General features: G+C 35.7%; 1 protein-coding gene across 2 annotated transcripts in view; it reads left to right on the plus strand.

Annotated features, from left to right (window-relative positions):
* Positions 1-21047, plus strand: part of LOC149847132 (uncharacterized) — a 42422-nt gene extending 21375 nt beyond the window's left edge. The window contains exons 3-7 of one of the 2 annotated variants that reach the window (XM_089998308.1): positions 5769-5867; positions 15518-15677; positions 19201-19504; positions 19677-19731; positions 20786-21047. In XM_089998308.1, coding sequence (XP_089854434.1) covers positions 5769-5867; positions 15518-15677; positions 19201-19504; positions 19677-19731; positions 20786-20875 — 708 coding nt within the window. In that variant the 3' untranslated portion in view covers positions 20876-21047. The remainder of the gene's footprint in view (positions 1-5768; positions 5868-15517; positions 15678-19200; positions 19505-19676; positions 19732-20785) is intronic. The other variant, XM_089998309.1, reaches the window with a different exon arrangement.
* Positions 21048-26822: the final 5775 nt, after the last annotated feature.

Consider the following 26822-nt stretch of genomic DNA (forward strand, 5'->3'; position numbering starts at 1 on the left):
CATATTTGAGTCCATCACCCACCGTGCCTTTTAGATATCGGAGAATACGCTTGACGGCATCCATATGACCAGTCTTTGGTTCATGCATAAACTGAGATACTTGATTTACAGAATATACAATATCTGGTTTAGTAAAAGTAAGATATTGTAAGATGCCCACTAAAATGCGATACTTGGTTGCATCAGGATACAACTCGCCATCACAAATGCTGAGTTTTTGATTGACAACACTGGGTGTAGGCACAGGTTTGCAATCTGTCATTCCTGCTTTAGCCAAAAGATCAAGAGTGTATTTGTGTTGAGTTAATGACATTTCTCCATCCTGTTTGTCCACCTCTACACCAAGAAAATACCTTAGCTTTCCAAGATCTTTCATCTTAAATCGCATACTCAGCAAAACTTTAATTTGTTGAATACGCTTTGGAGCATTACCAGTGACCACTATATCATCAACATATATAAGTAAGAAAACTACAGTGGTTCTATCCCTGTATATGAATAAAGAATGGTCTAGTTGGGAACGAATAAAACCGTGGTTCTGAATCTCTGAGGAGAAGCTGTCAAACCATGACTGAGAGGCTTGCTTTAAACCATACAATGCTCTGGTTAATTTACATACATATGCTTTTGGGTCTCCCTCTGCATAACCTTGAGGTTGCTCCATATAGACCTCTTCTTTTAAGTCCCCATGAAGAAATGCATTTTTGACATCAAGCTGACTAAGGCTCCACCCATGCTCAATGGCCAGGCCGAGGATAATGCGAATGGTTCCCATTTTCACTACTGGACTGAAGGTCTCATCGTAATCTTCACCATATTCTTGGGTGAACCCTTTGGCAACAAGACGTGCCTTGTATCGTTCAATGCTCCCATCCGGTTTATATTTAATCTTATACACCCATTTTGAGCCAACAACATTTTTATGTGGGGGACGACCAACTATCTCCCATGTTCGACACTCATGAAGTGCCTCTATTTCCTCATTCATCGCCTCAATCCATTTGTCAGATTGAACAGCTTGACAAAATCCAAGTGGTTCTTCATGTTTTTCAACCTTGGATAGGAAAATCTGAAAATCCATAGAGAAGTTATCGTAACTTACCCATTTTTCAATTGGATGCCTTATCCTGCTTGATTTTCTTGGTGCCTCCATATTATTGGGGAATGTCATGTGTTCTCCAACAGGTGCATCTGTTTGCGCTCTGGGTCTTCTGGTGTAGACATTCCCTTTGTATCTCTGACATTCTGTTTCCGACACCTTATCTGGAACCGTCTCATCATGTATGTTTTCAGGAGCCAAAGTGGTATATTCAGCAGCATGTGAGATAAGTTCAACACTGAGCCATGGATTATACCAATTATCAGCCATATCACCATGTTTACGATCATAGTTGGCTTTATTTTCTGGAAAGTTATTTTCATCAAAGACAACATTTCTGGAAATTCTGATCTTCTTATTGATAGGGTCATAACACCTGTACCCCTTGTGTTCATCTGCATAACCTATAAATTGGCATATAGAGGCTTTGTCCTGAAATTTGTTTCTCATGGATTTGTCAACATGTATATAACATGTGCATCCAAAAACTCGTAACTCATCATAATTAGGCTGTATACCAAAGAAAACATAATAGGGAGACTGATTTTCAAGGATAGGCATAGGAAGACGATTTATCACATGAGTGGCAGTATGAAAAGCTTCTGTCCAAAGGTTGATGGAAAAATTACAACCATGCATCATACTCATTGCACTCTCCACGATATGTCTGTGTTTACGTTCAACAATTCCATTTTGTTGTGGAGTATACGGGCAAGAAACTCTACGATGTATCCCATTATCTTGGAGGAAGTCTAAAAACTCTTTGGAGGAATACTCACCACCTCCATCATATTGGAGAATTTGAATATTTTGGGAGAATTGATTTTTAACATAGGCATGAAAGTGACGAAAAATAAGAAAAAACTCTGATTTGTGTTTCATGAAGAATATCCAGGTAAAACGAGAGAAACTGCCAATAAAAGATACATAATATTTACTTCCAGAAGAAGAAGGATTGGGAGTTGGACCCAAACATCAGAACATATTATCTCAAAAGGAATAGAAGATCTTTTATTTATTTGATGAAAAGTAAGTACACACTCTTGCAAACTTCACAACTGGAACACATTTTATTCTTTAATGAAAATGAAACAGACTCCGAAAGAAAACCATTGGACACTAACTTTTCAATAAAGACTTGACTACAATGACCAAAACGAGAATGTCAGAGATCTAACTTATTACATTTGGATAAACTTAGGACGTTTTCAGAGACATGATCAGACTTGGGCTTCAAGATACTGGAGGCTGGATCTTCATTGAAGACATACATGTTTCCACGTCGCTCTCCTTTAGCGAACATCTCCTTCGTTTGAAGATCCTTGACAAAGACAGAAGTAGGAGTAAATTCCACAGATGAATTGGTAGAGTCAACAAGTTTAAATACAAAGACAATGTTTTTCTTTATATTTGGTGCATGAACGACATCAAATAAAGAAATAGATGACTCAGACAAAGGAATAAGGACATTGCCTATGTTTGAAATAGGGTGGTGAGTCCCATCTCCAATTACAATATTAGATTTTCCAGAATAGGGAACCAAAGTAGAGAATTTACCTGCATTGCCAGTAACATGAGTCGCTGCCCCGGAGTCAACATACCATATTCCATCATCATTCTGTTTCAAATTCAAGTTGGCCATCACAGATAAGAGAAAATTCTTAGCATCATCACTGACCCGAAAGGTACCTGCAGTTCCTGGTGTAGTAATATTTCTATTATTTTGCGCTCTGTTTCGATTCTGCGGGTTGAACCAACAGTTGGCTTTGATGTGACCCCGTTTATTACACTGATAGCATGTGAGAACATTCCTTGAAAAACTGGCTGTGGAATTTGGTGTGGGTAGTAATCCACGTCCACCCTGGATGGCAGTTCCCCTGCCTCTGCCACGTCCTCCTCGTGCTCGATCAACTATCATCCCTGTGGCAAGAACCTCATGCGTAGATGATTGTCCAGCTGAAGTATCAGACATGCTCTTCTGAGTCATTTCGTATTGAAGCAGTTTGGCGCGTAATTCCTCAAAACTGAGTAATGTAGGTAAGCACAATAAGGAGGTCACAAGGACATGATATTCTGATCCCAAGGCATTCAATGTTTGTTGCACCTTTTCTTTGGCTGATACTGGATATCCAACCATGGCTAACTGGTCCGTAATGCTTTTAACTTGATTTAAGAATTCAATAATGCTCATTGCCTCCTTTCTTAACATCTGAAATTCGCGTTTGAGAAACAACACTTTAGCCTTTGATATCTGAGAATATGTCTGAGCTAAAACCTCCCACAAAACTTTGGATGTGCAATCATCAGGAATGAAAATCAATATCTCTTGAGACAATGTGGAAGTGATGTATGCAACAAGAGCCTGATCGCGCTTCATCCAAGAAACAAATGCAGGATTGCGAATAGTATTCGACAATCCTCCATCTTCTTTGGTTTCGGTTATGATAAATTCTGGAGGTATAGGAGTAGATCCATCCAAGTGGCCTGAAAGGTCTTGACTACGAATAAAAGAAGCAATTTGCCTTTTCCAAGTTAGGTAGTTGTTGGTAGTCAATTTTTCTGAAACTAGCTGTCTAAGGAAGTTGGAAGAAAGACCCGAATTGCCTGAAGTATCCATTGGTAGCTGGTTGACAACGAGAAGATACAGCTTGCCTGAAGTATTAGTGACTGAAACTGAAACTGAAATGAAAACACTTGTGGCTGAAGCAACAAAACGACATAGCAATTCAAGATAAAAGGTTAAGTAGAAGAGAATAAAGCAGTGGTGACAAAACAGTTTTCAGACCAACAGAAACGTGATGTTCAGAATTGATGGAGAAGGAAAACAGAAAATAACGACAGCGTGGGAAAGAAATAGTTGGCGTGATGTGGGAATGAAGCTGAAAGGAATCTCAGCGAAGAAAAGAAAAAAGAAGAAGAAGAAACAGTTGATAGAAAATAAGTATTTCAGTAGTAGAAGGAAGAGAACAAAAGACTCGCTGAAAAGGGAGAAAGAAATGAATCAGACGTGACCTGTTTCAAACTCGGCTGAAGGGGATGAAGAGCAGAAGACTCGGCTGAAATCAGGCGTGACCTGTTTCAAACTCGGCTGAAAGGGATGAAGAGCAGAAGACTCGGCTGAAGAGGTGACCTGTTTGAAGAGGAGGAACTCGGCTGTTCTGAAACTCGGCTGTTCTGAAGATGAGAAACTCGGTTGTTCTGAAGAGGAGGAAGAAGAGACTCAACCCAGCTCGTCTGTGAACTCGACTGAAGACCAGGCACGGTAGGTGGTGAAGTAGGCCTTTTCACGATCGCTGATGAAGGGAAAGACTCAGCCGAAGGCTTGGTTGGCAGATCCTTTCACGATCCCTGACGAATGCACTTTTACGCCCGGATTAATCGCTGCTCTGATACCATGTTAAAACTGCTTGGGTTGGCAGTTCTATCGTGAATACCGAGAAGGAGGAGTGGAGAAGAGAGGAGAGAGGAGAGGGGATTTCCTTGGAATCGGCAGCCACTTCTTTTTTTCTGTGTGCTGCACTAAACATCATTAGTATAAAATAGGTTTACAATAATATTTTACAATGGCAAGATTGCCCCTGGTTAGTAATGTATAATACATTATAATGTAGCAACCACGTGAACCTATTCTATATGGATATGGATTCAGTATTGGATCCATATCCGATCTATATTCTAATATGGATGACCCATACGGGAATAGCATCTCTATATTTGTACTATAACCATTATTTGAAAGTATCACAATATTTTGCTGTTAATATCCTCCTAATGGTTGGAGGGTGTGGACAGTCTTAATTTTCAACTTTGAGTTCTTTCTTTTGGGATCTAGCCTTACAGATGTGAGCTACATGGTACGTTTAGTAGAAATAGGCTTTTGGATCATCTGATTATGATGTGTGAGCAGGTTTTTTTAAGATTTAAAAAATCAATGGCCCAGAATTTTCATAAATTTAAAGATTCATAAAAATCATATTTTTTTATAAAAACATTATGATCCAACAGTCTATTCCTAGCAAATGGAACATGTTGAACACTTTTGTATGGTCAGATTTGTTAAACACGGCTTGGGACATTGAAAACCAGCAATGTCCTCACCATATGGGCAGTTAGGAGGAACCAATTTTCATATATGTGTATATATATAGGTTTGTATGTATGTATTATGTACTTATATATGTATATATAATGTGTGTCAAATTCTTTACATACAAAATTACAAATTCTTGATGTAACATAAAAAAACATGAATCTTATCTTCAGTGCAGATCCTTGAACAGAAATTCTAAATGATTGTCATAGTAAACATTAAATAATTATTTAATTTGAAAGTTGTAATGACATATAATCAATGAAGAACTTTAAAAGAAAAAATGACAGTAATTACAAAATACAGGAATAGGGTCAAGATCATTAATAAATAAAAAGAATGAAATTAGGGACGTGGTGTTAACTGTGTTCAACACAGGTTTGACTGTGTCCACGAGGTGTTGTGGTGTGTCCCATTTCCTGTCTTATCTACATGAGGTACACATGCTAAGTGAAGTGTTCGTGTGACATAGCTTTTAACCTTTTTCTGCATAAAGAGGTCATGTAAGGTCTTTAGTAATATGCATTCCAAACTAGTAATAACTTTGTTTATGGCGCGTTTGCAAAACCTGGATTTCAGGATTCTGTGAGATATGTAACACGTCTAAAGCGTGCTAATGCTAAAAAAGCTCTAAGAGATCTGCTGTCCAAAAGCACAACCTCCAAGTTTTCATTTCAGGTACCTTATTGGTCTTTTTTTTCGGTTTTTTTATTTTATCTTGCACAAATATTAGCTTTCCGGGATCTGCTTTCTTCTTTGTGACACTATTGTAGTTTTTTGAGTAAAAAATATCTTAAGCTAGCTTTTTATTCTTTATTCTATCTTTTGAAAGGCTGGAAGTGTATCACCATGTATTTCATTGAGACACTCGAGTAAGTCATTCAAGGTGCAAAACTATCAAAAGTGAAAACTAAGACATGAGCTTTGCTTCAATTGTTGGAAAATCATATTAAAACATGTCAACCTTGAATTTTTATCAATGACAACAGCCCAAGAACACAACCCATATTGGAAATTGTCTTCAGCCATCTATATCTCTCTGCGTCTTGCTGAATATCTTGGTGTGCACACAAAATTTATCAATATGTATCCTATATATATATATATATATATATATATATATATATATATATATATATAGAGAGAGAGAGAGAGAGAGAGAGAGAGAGAGAACCTGCACCATTACTTATGTGACACAGCCCTGGTTGCAGGGCTTCTTCTATTGTTTAGAGTTTCCTGATTTGCAAGATGTTATTAATTTTACATCTACTCACAATCGAAGAACCTACATATGCTCATGGGGTCTATATGTACATGTGCATGCATTCACCGATCACATTAGTTAGATAGGCAGAAACAAGTGCCCAGCTATGTTACATGGGTGCGGGTGCGGGGGTGCGACACTTTAAAAAACCTTGGGTGTGGGGGTGCGGCAATTTTTTTTTTTAAAAAATAAAATAAATAAATATAAATATATATATAGATATATATATATAGAAGGGGGTCCAGGGGTACCGCAGCCCAGAATTTTTTTTTAAATCCAAAAATGGACCAAAATGACCCCGATAGCCCGCGGGCTGGCCCTAGCCCATCTCACGTATATAATAGATGGGGTTTCTAAAATCATGACCCAAACCGAGCCTGAGCCGGGTAGGCTTAGCCCATCAGGCTGCTGGGCCATTTGCCCACCCGTATGTACCATGGTCATCCCATGTCAAATGACAACTATGGTAGCCCTTAGTCAGAAAAGGATAGCCCCTATGAGCTATGTATATAACTTTTTAATTGAAATAATACATTTTAATATTTTTTATTTTCAATTACTAGGGACGAGTTTGAGCTGCCTTGAAGGTCTCCTCTACCCGATGTAATTCGAACCCGAATCCGAACCTCATTGCGTGCTACCTGGGAGCTCACACCTTCCTGTGTCTGAATCGAATATCCGATCCACCAACCAATGACAACCGTGGTCATGACTCATGAGTCCTTGGACTTGACCTTTGGATGTCATACATCGTCACGGGATTGTACTGTTCGGAAAAATGCCAACCCTCATATAGAAGGAAAATAATAAATAAACCCCCAAAAAAGGAAGTTCTGTATGTAAAAAGGATAAAAAAATAGGAGAGTGTTTCACAGTAGCTCTGCCGGCAAAATAAAGAGGGAAAGGAAGAGGGTTGTGGGGAGAGAGCGGAAACCCTAGATTCCCTCTTTGAAATTCCCAGCTTGCCTGTTTTCCAGCGATCGGGAGGGCCATGGAGATGATGAACAAGCTCTGGAATCTCGACACCTACCCTAAGATCAATGAGGACTTCTACAGCAGGACGCTCTCCGGAGGGCTCATCACCCTCATCTCCTCCATCTTCATCTTCCTGTTGGTCCTCTCAGAATTTAGTGAGTTTTCTTTTTTCCATCTTTTGATCGTTTTTCGCGGAAAAAATTGGGTTTTTGATTGCGCAACCTAGAAATAAAAAAAAATCAAAAAAATGACCCGGGGTGCGTTGACCGCACCGGGTGCCGCACCCGCGTCGCATCGCGTCGACGTGGGTGCGGCACCTGTCTGGCCGAATCTGAAATGAAAAGAGGCGGAAGCACCAATAGGGCAAAAGTCACTCTTTAAGAGTGACTACAAGAGCCAAGAACACAAACACCAAATGTGCACACACAAAAACTCAAAAATATAGAAAATGACTTAAAGTCATAAGTTGGATTTATTGAAGAAAGGAAGAGAAGGGTGTAAAAACACATACAATTACAAGGGGGAACCTCCTCTTTATATAGAGGAGGAGAGCACTTTAGAAGGACCATAAAGGGGGCTCCCTTCTAGTCATTGGGAGCCCCAACGGTCATAAATATGACTGTTGGGACCCCAACGACTAGATGGGTGGGGCCCCTTTATGGTTCCAAAAAGCAAAAACAGAAAATAAAAAAGGAAAAAGAAAAAGGGGAAAAAAGAAAGAAAAGTAAAAAACAAAAAAGTACATATGGAATTACCAAAACACCCCTATCGGGTTTTTGGTTTATACAAAACAGGAAAAGGCTATATAATTATGTATATATACATATATATACTTATATATATACTAATGTATATATATATATATAAGTATATGTATATATATATATTTATATATACATAATTTAACATGCCCCCTCAAACTTTACGGGGAAAAGACCGAAAGTTTGCCAAGAAGAAACATGAATCGTGGAGTTGGGAGCGCCTTGGTGAAGAAGTCAGCTAGTTGATACTCTGAAGTGACATATGGCAATGTGATGGTCCCTTTGAGATATTCGTCTCGAACATAATGGCAATCCATTTCGATATGCTTGGTCCGCTCATGAAAGGTGTGATTGCTAGCAATGTATATCGCACTCTTGTTATCACAACAGAGCTTGGTGGAAGTGGAAATGGGAACGCCCATGTCACCAAGAAGACTTCTGAGCCACACAATCTCCATAGTTGTCATCGCCATAGCCCGATATTCAGCTTCAGTAGATGATAAGGAGACCTTCTGCTGCTTCTTGCATCTCCACGAGATGAGAGATTCACCTAAAAAAATGCAAAGACCCGTAATTGAGATCCGATCATTGGGATTTCCTCCCCAGTCAACATCAGTAAAAGCAGTCAATTCAAGAGATGAGGAAGAGGATAAGAAGAGTCCCTTGGAGATGGTATTTTTGATATATCGCACAATTTTCATTACGGCCGCCATATGAACCGTAGTAGGAGCGTGCTGAAATTGGCTCGCTGCATGAACCGCATGAGCTATGTCTGGACGTGTGATGGATAGATAGGTGAGGGATCCAATTAATTGACGGTAGGGGGTTGGATCTTCAAGAAGAACACCATCTTCAAGTCTTAGTTTCGCATTGATAACTTCAGGAGTCTCCACTTTCTTTTCATCAGATATTCCTGATTTGGTACAAATTTTTGCAGCTAACTTCATTTGAGATAAGATGTACCCACGCGCTGAATAAGCCACTTCAATTCCTAAAAAATATCTCAAATAACCAAGGTCAGACATATCAAAAGTATCTTTTAACATAAACTTAACATCATTTACTCCCTTTTTGTCATTCCCAGTGATGATTATATCATCAACATACAACAGAAGCATAATAATGGAGTCACCTGTCATTTTGACAAAAAGAGCAGTGTCAGTATAACAAGAAGAAAAACCTAAATTGATTAATACATTACTAAACCTATCATACCAAGCTTTAGGAGCTTGCTTAAGTCCATATAAAGCCTTTTTTAATTTTAAAACTTTTTCATTTAAATTCATAACTGGATGTGGTTCCATATAAACTTCTTCATTTAAATTACCATTCAAGAAGGCATTTTTAACATCAAGTTGAAAGATGGGCCATTTTTTAACAGAAGCTATAGCAATAAGGGCTCGAACACTAGTCATTCGAGCAACTGGGGCAAAAGTCTCATCATAGTCTACCCCATACTCTTGGGCATAACCTTTGGCTACCAACCTAGCGTTATATCTTTCTAATGAACCATCACTCTTAGTTTTTACTTTAAACACCCATCTACATCCAATGGGTTTCTTGCCATTGGGAGGATCAATGATTTCCCAAGTTTGCGCATTTTTAAGGGCATTAAGTTCAAGCTCCATAGCTTCATTCTAATGAGCATATTGTTTAGCATCATTGTAATGAGATGGTTCATGAAAGGAGTGAAGAGCAAGAAGGCTCGATAATTAGGGAAAAAAGAGTCATAAGAAACAAATCTATTTGGAATCTTAGGAATGCGATTTGATCTTCTTTGAGAGGTTTCTTCTATCGACTCACTTTGAGAAAATCTTTCAAGGGCACAAGCATGATTTCTTTCATTCCTTCTAGAGTAGACTTGTATTTGTCTTGAAGCATTTTCTTCTAAGTTTTGATCATTATTTGGATGTTCAACAAGATCTTCATTAAGAGGTTCATTAAGATCAATATGATCATCTATGATGTTTTCTTGAGGTAACAAGTCAAATAAAAAGGAGTAGTCAATATTTTCATTTGGTTGATGCGAAAAACCATTTTCTTCTTCGAGGAATGTGACATCTTTTGACATATAAAGTTTATTCTTAATCATTAATTTCAAACACGAGTCATTGAGAGATTCATCTTAATGAATAATTTTAAGAAATCATAGTTCTTAATTCATAATTGCATATTATAAAAAAGAGAAATGCCTGGAAACGGCTGCTAATACCCCGTAGGCTATCTCAAGGATAAGTTCATAAATCATTAATTACTTAAAACATTCATGAAAACATGCATCTATCGTGAAAAGTTCTTTAATGTATAAAAGGTATGAAATGTGGATTTTCAAACAATACCATGAATAAATAACTCACAAATAAGTATAAATTACGAATCATTTTTACACAACGGAAGATACAACGAATCATATTTACAGAACGGAAGATACAAAAAACGATTTCAATCACATAGATAAATTAATTATTACGTTTTAGAAACAATATTAACCACACAACTAATGCATATATGAATGAACCATGCAATAGTTTAGAATCAACGAAAAAAAGTCACTTATGGACCAATCCTTTCAAGAAATAACAATTTACAACAAGCATGTAGAGATTTAAAATCTCACAAATACCAAGAAATCTTTCATTAACATATGCTTAGAAAAGCATTAATTAAATTTATGCAAGACACGCAAGACAATTAATCATGAAATAAATTTAAAATATCCTTGATCATGCAATTAAAGCATATTTAATGCAAGATGCATGAAAATATTCCAATAATCATTTCTCATACAAGAGCAAATGACTTTAGAAAATTTGCGGAGAGATTTAAAAATCCTACGTAACACAATGAATGATATTTGCATATCTTAACACTAGTTTGACCACCATAAGCAATCACTTCACTAAACCTCCAAACCTCAGAAATCAAGTGTATCAGCTACTAGAACAAGACCATAACCACAATGCCCATTAAAGCGCTAAAAAATACATAAAAAGTGTAAATAACCATCTCTTGTCTACATAAAATAACACTTAAAACAAGTGTATCAGCGACTAGAACAAGAGTATAATCACAATGCCACTTATGGGCTAAACAAATACACAAAAGTATGAATAAGCATCTACATATAATGACACTCAAATCAAGTATATCGTCGACTAGAACAAGAACATAATCACAATGCCACTAATGGGCTAGATAAATACACAAAAGTGTGAATAAATATCTCGTGTCTACATATAATGACACTTAGATAGTAGGCATAATAGGAGAGAATATATGAGGTAAGAGAGCTTGTAATTAAAACAAACTAGTGTCACCAAGAAGAAGGATATCAATTTTAACAATCTTTTGAAACACAATGGTTTCATAAATAGATAACCATCATATATAAACACAATTATAAGCATCTATAAAAACAATGGCCAAATAAACAAATGAGTGATACAACACACTCACATAACCAGAGATCAAACAATCGTTAGTTAGAGCTAGACTACTGACAATCTAAACTGACACAAATTGAGGTGCACATAACTCATCTCAACAAAAAAGGCCAAAAAGAAATGAAGCATCATATAAAACTCTGTGATGAACAACCAAATGCCATAAGAAGACAATAAATACTCACAAAAACCAATTTTCAAATAAGTGAGTTCATATTTAAGAACCGATTTAGAAAAAAAAGTTTCAAATCAAATCAAATAACGATAGATGAACATTTAGAATGAATATAGTGCAATTATGTGCACAACAAGATGTCAATTGATGCAATCATATGCAATGCAATCATATGTAAAAAAGATGTCAATTGATAAATTTTCACAAAACAATATTACATCAATAACAATGAAGAATGAGCATGGCTAATATAAGTAGGCTATATAGAGAGGTATCTCAATGTATATTATAAGTCTACTTATGAAACAATAGTGATTTTTAACATTAAATGGGCCAAAACATATATAGAGGTTTTTCAAAGAACCATAGAGAAAACTAAGAGCATATACAAGTACAACTAATCATGAATACTCTCAAAGAGATAAAAGATCATGTATATGCAATAATCTAATAACTTGAAAGTCACATATCCTATACAAAAGCTTACGAATGATCACATAGGATATGCATATGAATATGCACAAATAACCACAAAGATACTAACACACTCAAAATATAGTTTTGAATTATCATGCTTACGCAAGAACCAATAAAGCAATAACTCATTTTTAGGAGAAAGTATTAATTTCAATTAGTTTGAGAACACGTCTAATTTTTCAACAAAATACTAAACAACAAATTTGAAATGACACATAATTATTAATGTCACATAAAAACATGCATAAACATCTGAGTACGACACATGAATATGTAGATGATATACGGATAGATAAATCTCATGAGAGCATACAAACCATCCATGACATGACTAATGACAACATACATACAAGAACTTAAAAATTCTTAAGTAACACATCTCAATGAAAGCACCACATGAAATTTAAAGAACATGCTTTGATATGTGCATAAAGTCACCAATTATGATAAAACACAATACATATAACAAAAATTAGCATTTTTGTAAACAACATGAAAAATATATAAGCATAGTATTTAAGATTTTAAGAAACCATGTATTATTGCAAAATAAAAAATTTCATTGCGATATTTTTCAAAAAATATATATTCATAATCAAAATATATATTTCAAGTAAACATGTTTACGCAACATATGTCAAAAGACAATAATTTTCACAAATTATAATTTTAATTAATTTAAAAATATATTCATTTTTAATAAATAGCCACAATATTTCAAATATATTTTTAAATATATACCATAAAAATTTAAAATAGAGAATCCAAAGAGAAATACATACCGGAATATGAGAGTCTTGAGTCCAAGCCATACATCAATTCAAATCTTTCTTTTGAAGCACAAACATGAATAAGATGCCAAGACGAAGATGTCTTGCTTTGATACCATGTCATGAAATAGCAAAGAACCCAAGACATTCCAAATTGTAGCCTAAATGCCAATCGAAATGTATTTGAATACTCACAATATACAAACTTGATACAAGTTGTATGAATAAATGATTTCATTTATAATAAATAATAAAATACATAAAAGAAATAAAGACATAAGGGCCTCACTACAATACACTAAAAACACACAAAAAAAACTAAAAGCTACCCATCACTCTCTCACTTTACAAAGGCACACACCTACTCATATATAAAGAGAAAATAAGGGAAAAGTGAGAGATTAAAGGAGAGAAAAGGGAGACCATTCTAGTCGTTGGACTAGGTCCAACGGCTAGTTTGACTAGCTATTGGACCTAGTCTAACGTCTAGATTTCTAGCCATTGGGACCAGCAGTCCAACAACTAGTCCAAGTCAACCAATAGTTGACTTGACAATAAAGTATATAATATATATATATATTTATACATATCTTAACAATGAGGACCAGGCCCTCGGGTTGGTTGGTCACCCCCTTCCTAAGGAGCACAAGCTCTTCCGGCGCACTTGACCGTGCGGTCTTGCTTTCTCAGCGAACCAGCCGACTCTTCTTCACTGCAGATCGTGTATCAGCCTTCCAGAATGTGTGTGATACCTTTCCTACCTGCTATTGACCTGTAAGTACACCCTAAACTCTGATTCTAGCCTTAGTCAAGCCCTTACCTATTTTCTGGATCTGAAAATCCGAAACCGCATCCCACCATTAGACCGCCTTACCCGATTAAACTGTTCTGGTAAGCTCGGGCTGTCAACAGCCTTCCCTACAGTCCAGCACCTGCCCCAAACCTCTTCACACATCCCTGGACCTTCTTAGACCCCCTAGACCAAGTCCTACAAGTTCTGGACCTAAATCCTTCCCCGAACAACTCACTGAGCCCAAACCGCACCTACCCGACTATCTGATGGACCTAGTTTTTCCCGCATATCTCCTTTTTCGCAACCACGAGAAATCTACGGCCCCTTCACCGAGTCAGCAAGGGTTTTGACCCTAAGACACGTAACCCATAGGTCCCAAGGCGTAAGTCCAGAAGGTTCGATCCGCTTGAGTCAGCCATATTCCGTTTGACGTACCTGTCCGCTGCAAGTCCGGATCTTCCAACTGGACCCTCTTTCGGCTCCAACTCCAGTTCGACCAGCACAAACCTCAAAAATCTGAAGGGTACAACATTATTTCGGCGGATCACGTATTTCAGTTTAGCAGGAAAAGACATTGTAGTCATTAGTAGCATATTTGTCAGAATCAGCTGAGGCATGGTTGTCTCAAGGTGATTTTTAATCCACTTCTGGTCAACCAGGATTGGACCAGTTCCTGTAGATGGCATGAATAAGTTCAGCCTGCGAGTTTTTAAACCATGGCAGTAGCACCTGTTCAAGACAGGCCTCATGAAAGGCAGCAGTGGGTGCATGGATATTTATGTCACAAGGGCATGGATAAAGGGACATGGGATGTGCCTTTTTTATACTTTTCTATTAGGAATAGTATACAAGGGAACATGACACAGGGGTAAGTTGGAGCATCCTGTGACATTGATGGGTATAGGAATTCTCATCATTAACAGTAACTGTAAACAGCAATAGTAGTAGCAGGAAAATGAATATTGTATCAGATTTCAGGTGCCAAAGTTTCAACTTTGTGATCAATTCAGTGAAGATTTCTTGCTGATTTTTTCCAGTCAAGAATTCGGCTGGCTCTTAAGCTAGTCATTGACTCATTGTTTCCATTGGAACTCTTCATCACAGTCACTCAATACGTTGAATTGATGGAGTGACATCTGGGCTTATCCCTTCCCCCCTGATCCCTCTACCCAAGGGATCAGTAAGCAACCAGGTGACGGCGAACCACATCTTCTCCAATTCAGAGCTACTGAGCATCTGTATCTCCAGAGTCCAGATAATGCTGGAAATATGTCTTTCAACATGGTATAACTATATATACAACACCAAGGTGGACTAAATAAACTAATTGCTGGAAACAAACCTAAACCCTCAGCTTGGTCATGGATCAATTTTCTGCTGGTTTTAGCTTCCTTGCGACATCCTGTGTTCTTGCACCATGCAGCTGCAAATTTGTTTATTTTCTTACATTCATGCAGCTTTAGATATGGATAAAGCATTCCATCTTTCTTCTGATGGTGAATAACAAGATTGTTGCTGTGTTAAGCAGCCTCCCTCTTTCCTTAGGATGTGTTGTATTATTGCTTAACGACCCCCCCCCCCCCCCCCTCTCTTCTTCTAGTCTTTCTATATTAAACTTATAAATAAATTTCTACTGTGTGGAGCAGCTTTGATGTTAAATTTTTTCCCAGGATGATGACAGGACATGGAGTGTTGATGGATGGGAACAAGAACAAAGAAAGAATTTGAATGGAGCTAATAAGCAAATGCCATCTAAGCAGGCTGCTGATAATTCCAAGTCCAGGAATTCGTCGCGTCAGGCAGGATCTAGCCAGCAGAATAGGAATAAGAGTAAGTCTAAGCACACAGTCTTGTTCTGTTTTTTTCTTATTAACGGTTAGCAGACTTTTGTTTTCATCACAGTGTGTGTATTTATTTTTCCATCACAAAATGTTTTAAATCCTTCTTTGTTTCCATCAACAACTATGGGAATTTTTGCAGAAAGTATTCTGCGTGGTTTATTTTCTTTCCTTAAGAACCTTTTTTTTTATTTTTCACCATTTCCAGAGTGAAGCCTTGATATGTTCTTTCTGCTTTAGTTGCAATCATATGATTGTATTTTGGTCAGCATCTCTCTCTCTCTCTCTCTCTCTCTCTCTCTCTCTCTCTCTCTTTGTGTGTGTGTGGTCATGTTAACATTACTTGTATGTGAGTGGGACACCGAATTTTAGGATCATGATAATGTTTTTATTGTTGGAGAATAGTGCCCTACCTTGTGTCCTCACACTTGACATTCTCTTATAGATCAATTGATACATGAAGGTACATTTACTCGGCATGTGTTTTTACAATGTAAATTGGTATGTAAAGAGGATTTTTTGTAATTTTGGTTTCTCTACAATTGTTACTTCTTTAAGACCATTGTTGTGACTTATATATGGACTAATAAATCTCTTTTCTTGATGTTCATTCTAGATGATTAGTTAGTTGCTTGTTGGACTGTTAACCATGAAAAAGCTCCACAAGAACATGATAAGGACCTCAGTGTCAAACTTTATATATGAAATTTCTGTGCAATGCTTGATGCAACCTGAGATTGCATTGTTGTTTCTTTGTAAGTATGTAGCAGGTCTTCAGAGTTCAGAGACTTGGTGGAACTATGCAAGAAGTGATGAACAGTGTGATGAGAGTTATTTTAACAACAAAACCAAGATGGAAATAAAACCAAATGATGCTTATGTTCAGGACCAGACAATGTGAAACTTTGTGAAATGATCTCTGATTGGATCCTTTGTGTAAAAGAACTCACAAATGATCATGTTCACTTCAAGTTACTAGGAAGTTGGTAGACAAGCCATTTTGTTATGAAGTGAGCATCACAAAACAGCATATTAGGATTATGTCAAGTACTTCATCATGTTTCCATGTAAGTTTTGGGCTTTTGCCTTTTGGTTGTCTTTGTTATGTCATGTCAACCATGAAAAGTCTTTCCACCCTCCTTTATTACGTCTGCCCTTTTCTAGTGCATGTCAAGCTTATGCATGTACTATGAAGTGACGATTCTTTCATACTAGCCTTAAAATTCCTAATGTAATCCTTTGGTGTACATGGATTTTATACTCGGAAAAGTTCCTGGAATCTATTAAGTTTTCTAAAGGTACTTTAAATCCTATCCTTTATTTTTGTGTCTTGGCTGTTTTTTATTGAGTAATGGTTGTTTGTTGGTTTAAAGTAAGCCCGGCAGCTGATTGCGGTCACATGCAATGTAATGAAGGTTTGTCCTCAAAATAATTTTGCACATCTGGCAACATGAAACGATGGAGACTTGAAATATGGGTTCTGTTTGGGTCATTGTATCACTACTATAATATATTCATGGCTCTTTATGGAAAGCTTTCGTCTCATATATAACTCTTTCTTAGAAGGTCTATGCAATCAAATATAAGGAAAATGAAAAATTGCCGTTATGTGAAGGGAGCAGTTAAGCAGTACAATATGGAACTGGGTTTCAAAAGATAATGTCCAAAATATTGACTCCGTGTGAGAGAGATATTTCAATTTGTCACTGCTGTTGACCAAGCGGTAAACAAGATGGACAGAAATCTACATGAGTCTTTAAGTCATAGTAGAAGCCCTCTGAGAAGGTTAGTGTGAGTTTGTGATGTGAAGTTGGAAAATTATCATCAATAATAATCAACAGTCCAAACAATATAGCATATCCTTGGGCCTTAATCTACCAAAAGCCTATAATTTTTTGTCCGAATGATGTCAATATTTATATTCAGTTTGACATGGCGAAGTGTGATGGGAGCAGACCTCCAGCATCTATGTCTTGATATGTTGGCATAAGAATGTAATCTCTCCAACTATATGACAGAAAACATTGGAATAAACTACAAAAAACTGCCACAACTTGTCAGTTATTGAATTCAACCGCCTGTCCTTCCTTAATGCATCTCAGTTTAAAATTACTTTTTTGTCCTTTTTCATGAAATAATTCATATGATATTATATGTTAAAGGAATGAATATTGGTTGTCATTCATTTTTCTTTAACTGAAAACTGGTTGATTTGACTGATTTAGGACCAAGCATATATTTGAAGTGAATATGAAAAAATAGGTGGTTAAAATGTAATAACAGAAAAGTTGTATAGATTTAAATAGCTGAGAAATTGAGCAACCTTTTGTAATTTCTCAAAAATTTGTTATATCGAACAATTTTATCATTATCATGGTTGTTCATCAAGTTTTTCCCCATATTGTGATTTCTAACGTGGTGTTTATTTTCAATGGTTACAAGTTTATTTGTGTCCCCTACTTTTTTCTCTTTGATATTTTTGTTATGTATTTGCTTTAGAATCCTTTTTTATTATTTTTGATCTTTTTCTCTCATACGGATCCATTTGTAATAAGTTGTAGATTCTGGATATTTAAATTATTGGTTGAACTTGTAGCACTCCAGGTACAAGAAATGTTATTTGAAAGTGGCTGAGAAAACGTGGTTGGCTTCTTTTGTCAGCCTTAATTGGAAGTTTGGAACTGATCCATAAAGTTGACATGACCTGGACACTTGGTAGGACAAAAATCAGGGCTGATGCATCCAACTCTACAAAAATTCTGAAGCATCTTTTCTCTTAGAAAATTCCTTTAGAACTGGGTATTTTGTTGTCTCTCCTGTTTGGCTGGAGCACCTCAAGAATCTGTTGTTCCATCTTTTCTTTTCAATGAAGATTATCTGAACTTTTTCGTGTTCATAACTATGGTATTGCCATATCATATTTATAGACCCATTGAGAATCATTTGAGTGAAAAAGTGACAAAAAAGAAAGTGCAATAAAATGGCTTCAAGCAGTTAATTACTTTTTGTCTGCTTATTCTAAGGTAGTTCACCCAGAATGAACCATTTAGAGCACAAGGCAGCATACACTTCTTTAAATCAAGCAAATATAATCTCAGAAAGGAGAAAAAGAAAGAAAGCGGATGTCACAGTTACCTGGATTCTCTTCTATTCTAACAATATCTTCCTGTAATTTCTATGTTCAAGCACTTGTATAAGATCAAGTACTTGCATTTTTGATAGTTTATAGGAGCTTCTGGTGGAGCTTACCCATCTAATAAAAGGTGTACCTGTAATCATTTGCATTTGGACAAGGTAATTTTTTTTTTCATTTGAAAGTTTTCATGATAACAGTCACATCCTATGCTGCCTGTGCTGCAGTTTCTCCATTCTCTTTGTCCTATTCTGAATTACAAGCATATTTAATTACCACACTGCTCTTTCCTGTGGATCCCAAAACGTGTAAAAATTATCTCCATAGTGCAAAATCAATTTATACTTTTCCTTGAGACTCAGGATACCTGTCAAATCTACAGGAAAACCAAGAAAGCAAAGATTTTCTAGTGACTTTCTGGAGCAGGATGAGACGATCTTTCAGGCAACATTTGGAACCAGATGTTACACTTGGTCTTTTAGGTCATGGAGAGGACACCAATTCCAGAACTCAACATGGGGATTTGAATGGAGAAATGGTTTCAACTGGGGTGGCGATGGAAGAACAAAAGAAGATAGTGACACTGATGATGAGGATGAAACTGGCTTTGTTGGCAAGTCTTCTGATAGAAAGATCCTTGGGTTGCCATTGGTGGGCCCTCTAAAGATGGAAGATGTAAAAAGAGCGTAAGTTGTCATCAAATTCTTGTGGTATTACAGAATGGTTTGCAACATAGCATTTTGCTATTTTTACTTTCTGGCGATATCTATCCTCCTGCATCTATTTACTAATTCCTTCTCAATGTTACTTAGCTTTAGCTTGTATCTCTTGCCAATTGTATCTAATTTCTTTCTGCAGTTTTCATGCCTGCGCCCTAAAGTGGCATCCGGACAAGCATCAGGGCCCTTCACAGGTTATATACTTCAGTTCTTTTTTTGTTGTTTCCATCCTTGTCTGTCAAATGCCAACTCAATTGCTCTAGCTAGTCTACCTGCTCCACGTTAATAGATGCATGCCTGTGTCCACTATTGACTAGGACCAAGTTGATTAGGCCAATGCTTGTATTTGTTTCAGTTGGTGATGTTTTAAGTCAAAGTCCTATAAAGTCCTTCATCAACATTAACTTGGTCACCCTTAGAAATTTATTGCATGGTGTTGGAAACTGTCTACAGTTATGAGCTGTCAGGCACAAGGGGGTGTTTGTTTCAGCCTTACCAGGAGGGCCTCTTTCTCAACATGGGGTGAAACCAAGGTTGCCAGACTAGGAATCAGAAGTGGAAAACAATACAGGAAGCAGAAGCGAGAAGCGGGAAGCGAGGAATAAAAAAAAACAATATAAGAATTGAATGGGAATAGAAATGGAACACAAATAAAAACTAAAATAAAAGTGACTTCTTAAATTTCATGTTTTTTTAGTGTAAGAATTAAATTTTTAACAAAATCTAAAAATGATGACTGCCAATTTAGAGAAAGCACATGGAAGTGAGTGAGAAGCATGAGAGGAAACACATGAAAAGTAGAGTGAGAAAGCATATAAGAAGAATAAATGAATTGTGTGGAAAACATATAAGAAGTGTGAAAAATTATAGAAGCATGGGAGAATCAAGATTCCCTTCATGTTTAAGAAGCGATGAGTATTGCGCTTCCGAAGTGAGTTTCCGGAAAGCAGGTTTCCCACCTATCTAAGAAGCTTCCAGTAACTCTGGGTGAAACAGATGTCCCCATGAAAAGCGGTAGTATGGTCAGCTCATTAAATTCAAAAACTTCTTTTTCTTATAAAAAGGTGTCACATCTCTCCCCATTGACAAGCACTTTCTCTCATGGGTGTCCTTTTCATGGGAAAGTGCCTTCCTGTGGGTGGGCGTGTAACAAACGCTCAAGAGACTTCATAAGGTCTGTAAGAGTGGTGGAATCAGTTGCCATGTATCAATTTTGACAATAATTGTTTGGGTATTTTTCTGTAACAGGCGATGTCCGAAGCAAAATTCAAGGTGTGTGTCAATGCATACAAGTCTCTCTGCAGTGCATTATCTTCAGCTGATCAGGAATTGCAGTAAATGTCTTCTGTTTTATTTAAGAATTGTGAGATGTATGATGTATCATTTCAATTTTGGTATAGCTCTATTTCTGTTAACTTCAAGTTTTACCATTCTTTCCTCATAAAAAAATTCAAGTTTACCGTTCTAGCTTGTGCACTATTGTCATGATAATCTAATGTCCATTTAGCCAGCTGATATTTTTTCTTCTCTTTTTATACATAAGCTTGGGGATGGCCCCGTGGGTGTCGACAGCTTCTGTACATTTCATGGATAAAATACTACCTGGTGCTTGAGGGAGAGAGTGTATATATATTGTGTGTGTGGAAAAATATTTTTTACTGAAGGTAAGGAACTAATGAGTTAGGAATCATAGGTGTAAGTTGTTTCGAATCAATCTAACCACATAGATGTGTTCAACATGGTTTGTTTGCCAAGGATCAAGCCTTGGATCATGCTTTTCTGATGTAAAAAATTGATCTTTTAAGTTAAGAATTTTTGGTACATTGTGGGCCATTGATTTATGTACCTTTTAAAAAACCTAATTACTTGTCATAATCACATGATTCAAAACAAGTTTCCTACTAAACAAACCATGTAGATCACATCTGTAACTTTTAATCTACAAAAATTCTAAAATTTTTGAAGAGTGATTTCCAAATCATTAGTTCTTTACCTTCATTAGTAGCCAATATTTTGCCTTATATATATATATATATAAAGGTGCATAACTATTGAGTTAGAAATCATAGATGCAAGGTATATCGGTCAACATGGCTTGTTTAGTAAAAATTGGACCTTAAATAATGTTTTTTTCGATATAAAAATATGATTTTTTGAGTTGTAAAATTTTGGTACATTGTAGGCCATTGCTTTTTGAAGCCCTTGAAAACCATGCTTTCATGATACAATCACATAATTCAAAACTCAATTTGTACTAATCATATATGGTAGATCACAACTATAAAGTTTGATTTATAAGATGTGAAATAAAGGTGATTTTTACTTGATAGTTTTGTACCTTCATTAGTACCAAATATTTACTCTCTCTCTCTCTCTCTATATATATATATATATATATGTGTGTGTGTGTGTGTGTGTGTGTGTGCGCACTACAATTGAGTTGGAAACTCGTGTTGTGAGTTGTTTTGACACAATCTAACCTCATAGATGTGTTTAATATGCTTGATTTAGTAGGAATCCACTCTTGTTTATGTTTTTTTCTTTAAAAAGTATGTTTTTATGAGTTGAAAAAAAATGATATGTTTATAGCCATTGATTTTTGGATCGCTAGACAAACTTGTATGCAAGTCAGATTCCGGAGATTCAAAAGTTGGTTTCCACTGAATAAGACATGTAGATCACATTATGTTAGATATCAGAAAAAATACCAAAAAAGTGGTTCCACCAACCCTGATGATTTATTGTATTTACAATCGACTATATATATATATATATATATATATATATATATATATATATATATATATATATATATATAGAGAGAGAGAGAGAGAGAGAGAGACTAGGGCAGCCTACCATGAGTGATGGGGGGTTTTGAATTATTTTTCCCAAATCTAACCACACTTGCATTCAGCATGGTGACACTTGGATTGAGTTTTTCAAATTAAAGAAATAATTTTGTAAGCCTTGAATGTTTATAATATTTATAAAAAAAAATATGAAAAATGATCATATTGTACGACAAAATGATATGTTTTCAAAAAACCTTACAATTCGCCAAAATCCATCGATGTTCAAAATCCCTAATTTTGGGCATTAAAATGACTATTTTAACCTTCGTATGTATGGATTTTCTCTGTGATAGATTTTACTACTGATTTTTTATCTAGAAATTAAAAAAATGAGGAAGTTCATATATATTTTATGAAGAAGTTGGCATATATTTTATGAAAACTTCATCATCTTTGCCTATATTTTATGCGGACTTCTTGAGGTCTTCCTCATAAAATATATGCGAGGATAGGAAGTCCGCATATTGTTTTCAGGACTTCCTCGTTCTTGCCTATATTTTATGTAGACTTTGTGAGGTCTTTTTTATAAAATATACTCCAACTTTCTCATTTTTGCCTATATTTTATGTGAATTGTGTGAGGTCTTCTTTATAAAATATATTTTGACTTCCTCATCCTAAAAATCTCACGATAATATCGCAAGAAATTGCCTGAAAGTTTAAAATGGTATTTTGTCATGAGATTTTCAAACCGTGATAAATATCAACTTATTTACATTTTTAGCATATATTTATCATAAAACCTTCAAGATTTTTATTTTAAAATATGTTTTATTTATATTTTCTTATAAAAATCATTTTTTTATATTTTAATTTTATTTTTTACTACCAAAATTTTGTTGAAAAAAAATATGAGATTTGTGAAATTTTTTAAAATCTCGAGTTTTTTATCGTCGATATTTTGTTGTTTTAAACTTTTATCACTATGCCTTATAAAATATATACAAACTTCCTCATCCTTGTCTATATTTTATGCGGACTTTCTGTTCCTCATAAAATATATGCATACATCATCTTTCAATTTTTAAGTAAAAAATCAGAAAAGTTCGCATATCCTCAGGAGGTCCGCACATGTGAAGGTTAAAATGGTCATTTTAACATTCAACATTTGTAAAATTGGACATTGACGAATTTTGGCAAATTGTTGGATTTTTTAGAGAAACACATCATTTTTGTTATACAATACAGTCATTTTTTGAAAATTTTATACTCAATTTCAAACCTTATAAAAACCTACCTACATTTAGAAATAAAACAATGCAGGAGTCCATTCCTATAAAATCAAACATGTATAACAGATCTGTATGGTTAAATTTGAAAAAAAACATAAAAATGACCCTTCAAAAGCAAAGGCCCTATAAGCAGGGATAAGCACAGATTGGTATAGGCATATGCTCTCTACTATATATATATATATATATATATGATAAATTTTGGCTACTAATGAAGGTATGAAACTAATGAGCTAGAAATCATAGGTGCAAGTTGTATCGACTCAATCTAACTACATAGATGTGTTAACATGGTTTGTTCGCTAAGGATCAAGCCTTGGATTATGCTTTTCTAATGTAAAAATGTGATCTTTTGAGTTATAAAATTTTGGTACATTGTTGTCTGTTGATTTTTGGACCACTTTAACAACATAATTACTTGTCATAATCACATGATTAAAAACAAGTTTCTTACTAAACAAGCCATATACATCACATCCGTAACATTTGATCTACAAAAGTTTAGAAAGTTTTAATACAAAAGTGATTTATACTCATTAGTTTCTTACCTTCATTAGTAGCCAATATATATATATATATATATATATATATATATATATATATATATATATATATATGTATATATATATATATATGTATATATATATATATATATGTATATATATATATATATATATATATATAATCATACTCTATGACAAATTAGACATGTTTCTCGAATGCCTCACAATTTGCCAAATGGACAATTATCGAGGTTCTCATTTTTTTTTTGGATGCTTTTACCCCTTACAGTTGTGAGTTTCTGATTTTCGTAGGTCACATCACAAAAAATTGATGAACTTGTGAAACTCTTCAACAAAATCGCAACTGATATTGCAATATTCTAAAAATTATTGTGAAAACCTTTACCTTGTGAAATTCCTAAGGAGTATCGCATGAAGTATTACAAAATTACTAAAAACTTGCGAAAGTCCTATGTCGTGAAATTTTCAAGAAGTATCGCAATGGTATTGTGAAATTTCGTTTTCTTGCAAAATTCTTATTTATATAAAATGATGCTTTATTTCTCAAATCCTTATTTGCATGAGGATGTGATTTTTCGCAATCCTAAGATTCTTTTTGTCCCCAATCATTCCGATGACATTTAAGCTTTTTGAAAATCCCTCGTCAATAGTGGTTCACCGACGGTGGAAAACCCCAAAAGTATGGACAATACTTCATCAATGGTGAGTTTTTTTTGTAAAAGCATGGGCAATACTTCATTGATAGTGAGTTTTTTCGGTAAAAGCAGACTTCATCGATAGTGAGTTTTTCTAATAAAAGCATCGATGGTGAAAAGATCAACGATACTTCATCGACGGTGAGTTTTTTCGGTAAAAGCATCGGCGGTAAGATCTTATAGTACGGGTGAGATATGAAACCAAAAGTCTGCGAGTTTTTTGTGAGTGCAAATGTTGATCAACTGAAAAGTCATTCTCATCATAAAGAACGTGAAGGATGATGATATAGAATCGATGGGGGGCCTCCGCTCCAATGAACCGTGAAAGCTCCTAACATTTTTTAGACGATGATGATGTTTTCTCCCTTTCCATTAAGTTTCAGGACTTTAAGGAAAATTCTACTTTTGTCCCCTTTAATATTACCCTTGCTCGTATTTTATTTATCAAATCCATATCTAGGTGGAAGATAGATATGTCACCATTTTGTTATCTTGGGGTCCCCATCTTTAAAGGAAGATTGACTTCTACTTTATGTGTGCCTCTTATGTTGAAACTACAAAAAAGATTTGGATACATGGAGTGGGCATTTGTTATCTCAAGCGGGTCGATTGGTACTAATCAAATCGGTACTCACCTCGTATCCGATTTATTCAATGACATGCTTTCATCTTCCAAAAAAAATCGACACAAAAGAATATCTTATATGAAGATTTTTGTGGGATGGAAGCGGGAGTTCTAATTATACCCACTTACTCTTATGGGAAATGGTGTGCAAACTATATAGAGGAGGGTTGAGTATAAAGTGCATACAATTATATGAATTTTGGATTGTTATCTAAAATTGTGTGGAATGTGGCGGCCAAAGAAACAAACATGTGGGTCAGGCTGGTCCTAAGTAAATATCGACGTATTGGCTCCATATGGTTTTCATGGAGGGATATAGGGTTGTCTTGGTATTGCAAAATCCCATTGCGAAGTATGAATATCTTAGAAGAAGGGGCAAGGTGGAAGATAGTTTATGGTAATTTTGTTGATTTTGGGTTTGACCCATGGTGTAAGCAGTTCCCACTCTTTTGTCTCATCCATGAGGATATCTCAGTGGCCACAATAAGGGAGTTGTAGTGTGTAAAAGTTGACATGATGGTATTCAAACGAGATGTGTGCTCGATGGATCTATCACTCAAATTTGTATCGAAGACCAAGTGGAAAACATTGTAGATTTGGTAAATTGCCAACCTCATATCAGAGGTGTTAGATTTGGGACACTTGCGGAAGAGTGAACCCGGGGTTGAAGCGTGTGTTGTTAGGCCAATGACTCTTCTTTGGATCACAACCTTTGGCTTTGAGGTGTTTTCTGCAAATCCTAGAAAACCAGTAAAACTTGATTTTCAAGAATTCTGGTTCTTGCATCCACTGAATAACCGGCCCTTAGGACTTTTCTTGTAATCCTGAAAGGGATTGTAATAGAGACATATGGCCCTTGAAGAAATCCCTTCAACCCAAGAGTCACAACTCTTGACTTAAGACCATAAACTATGGTTATGTTAGTTTTTTGTCTTACATGGCCCAACTGTTGGGATGGTGCAACCGTTGGGGTGGCCTTCCCAACTGTTGTTTTATGACCACAACCTGGCGTCTCCCACTTGGCTATAAGGGACATCTTTGTTTGTTACCATGCCTGCTCCAACTTTTGGGTTTTGCATTGCTATACTTTGTATGCTTGTTATGCATTCTATGTGTTTTTCATTCATACCTCATAAGATTTTTATTACTCAGATTCTCTTACTTATATGTCTTAAAGGTTATTTGTTTTCAATCTTAATTAACTTCCTTATTACATGGAGATAAGTAATTCACTGTTATCACTTTTCGTTTTCAAATCATTCACATATCATGAAATTATTTATGATATTGGTTGTTACACTAATCATCATCAATGTACCCTTCATGGACATATAAAATTTTATACTCATACCAAACTT

Source organism: Nuphar pumila, chromosome 2, assembly GCF_984573655.1.
Source record: "Nuphar pumila chromosome 2, dmNupPumi1.hap1.1, whole genome shotgun sequence".
NCBI lineage: Eukaryota > Viridiplantae > Streptophyta > Magnoliopsida > Nymphaeales > Nymphaeaceae > Nuphar > Nuphar pumila.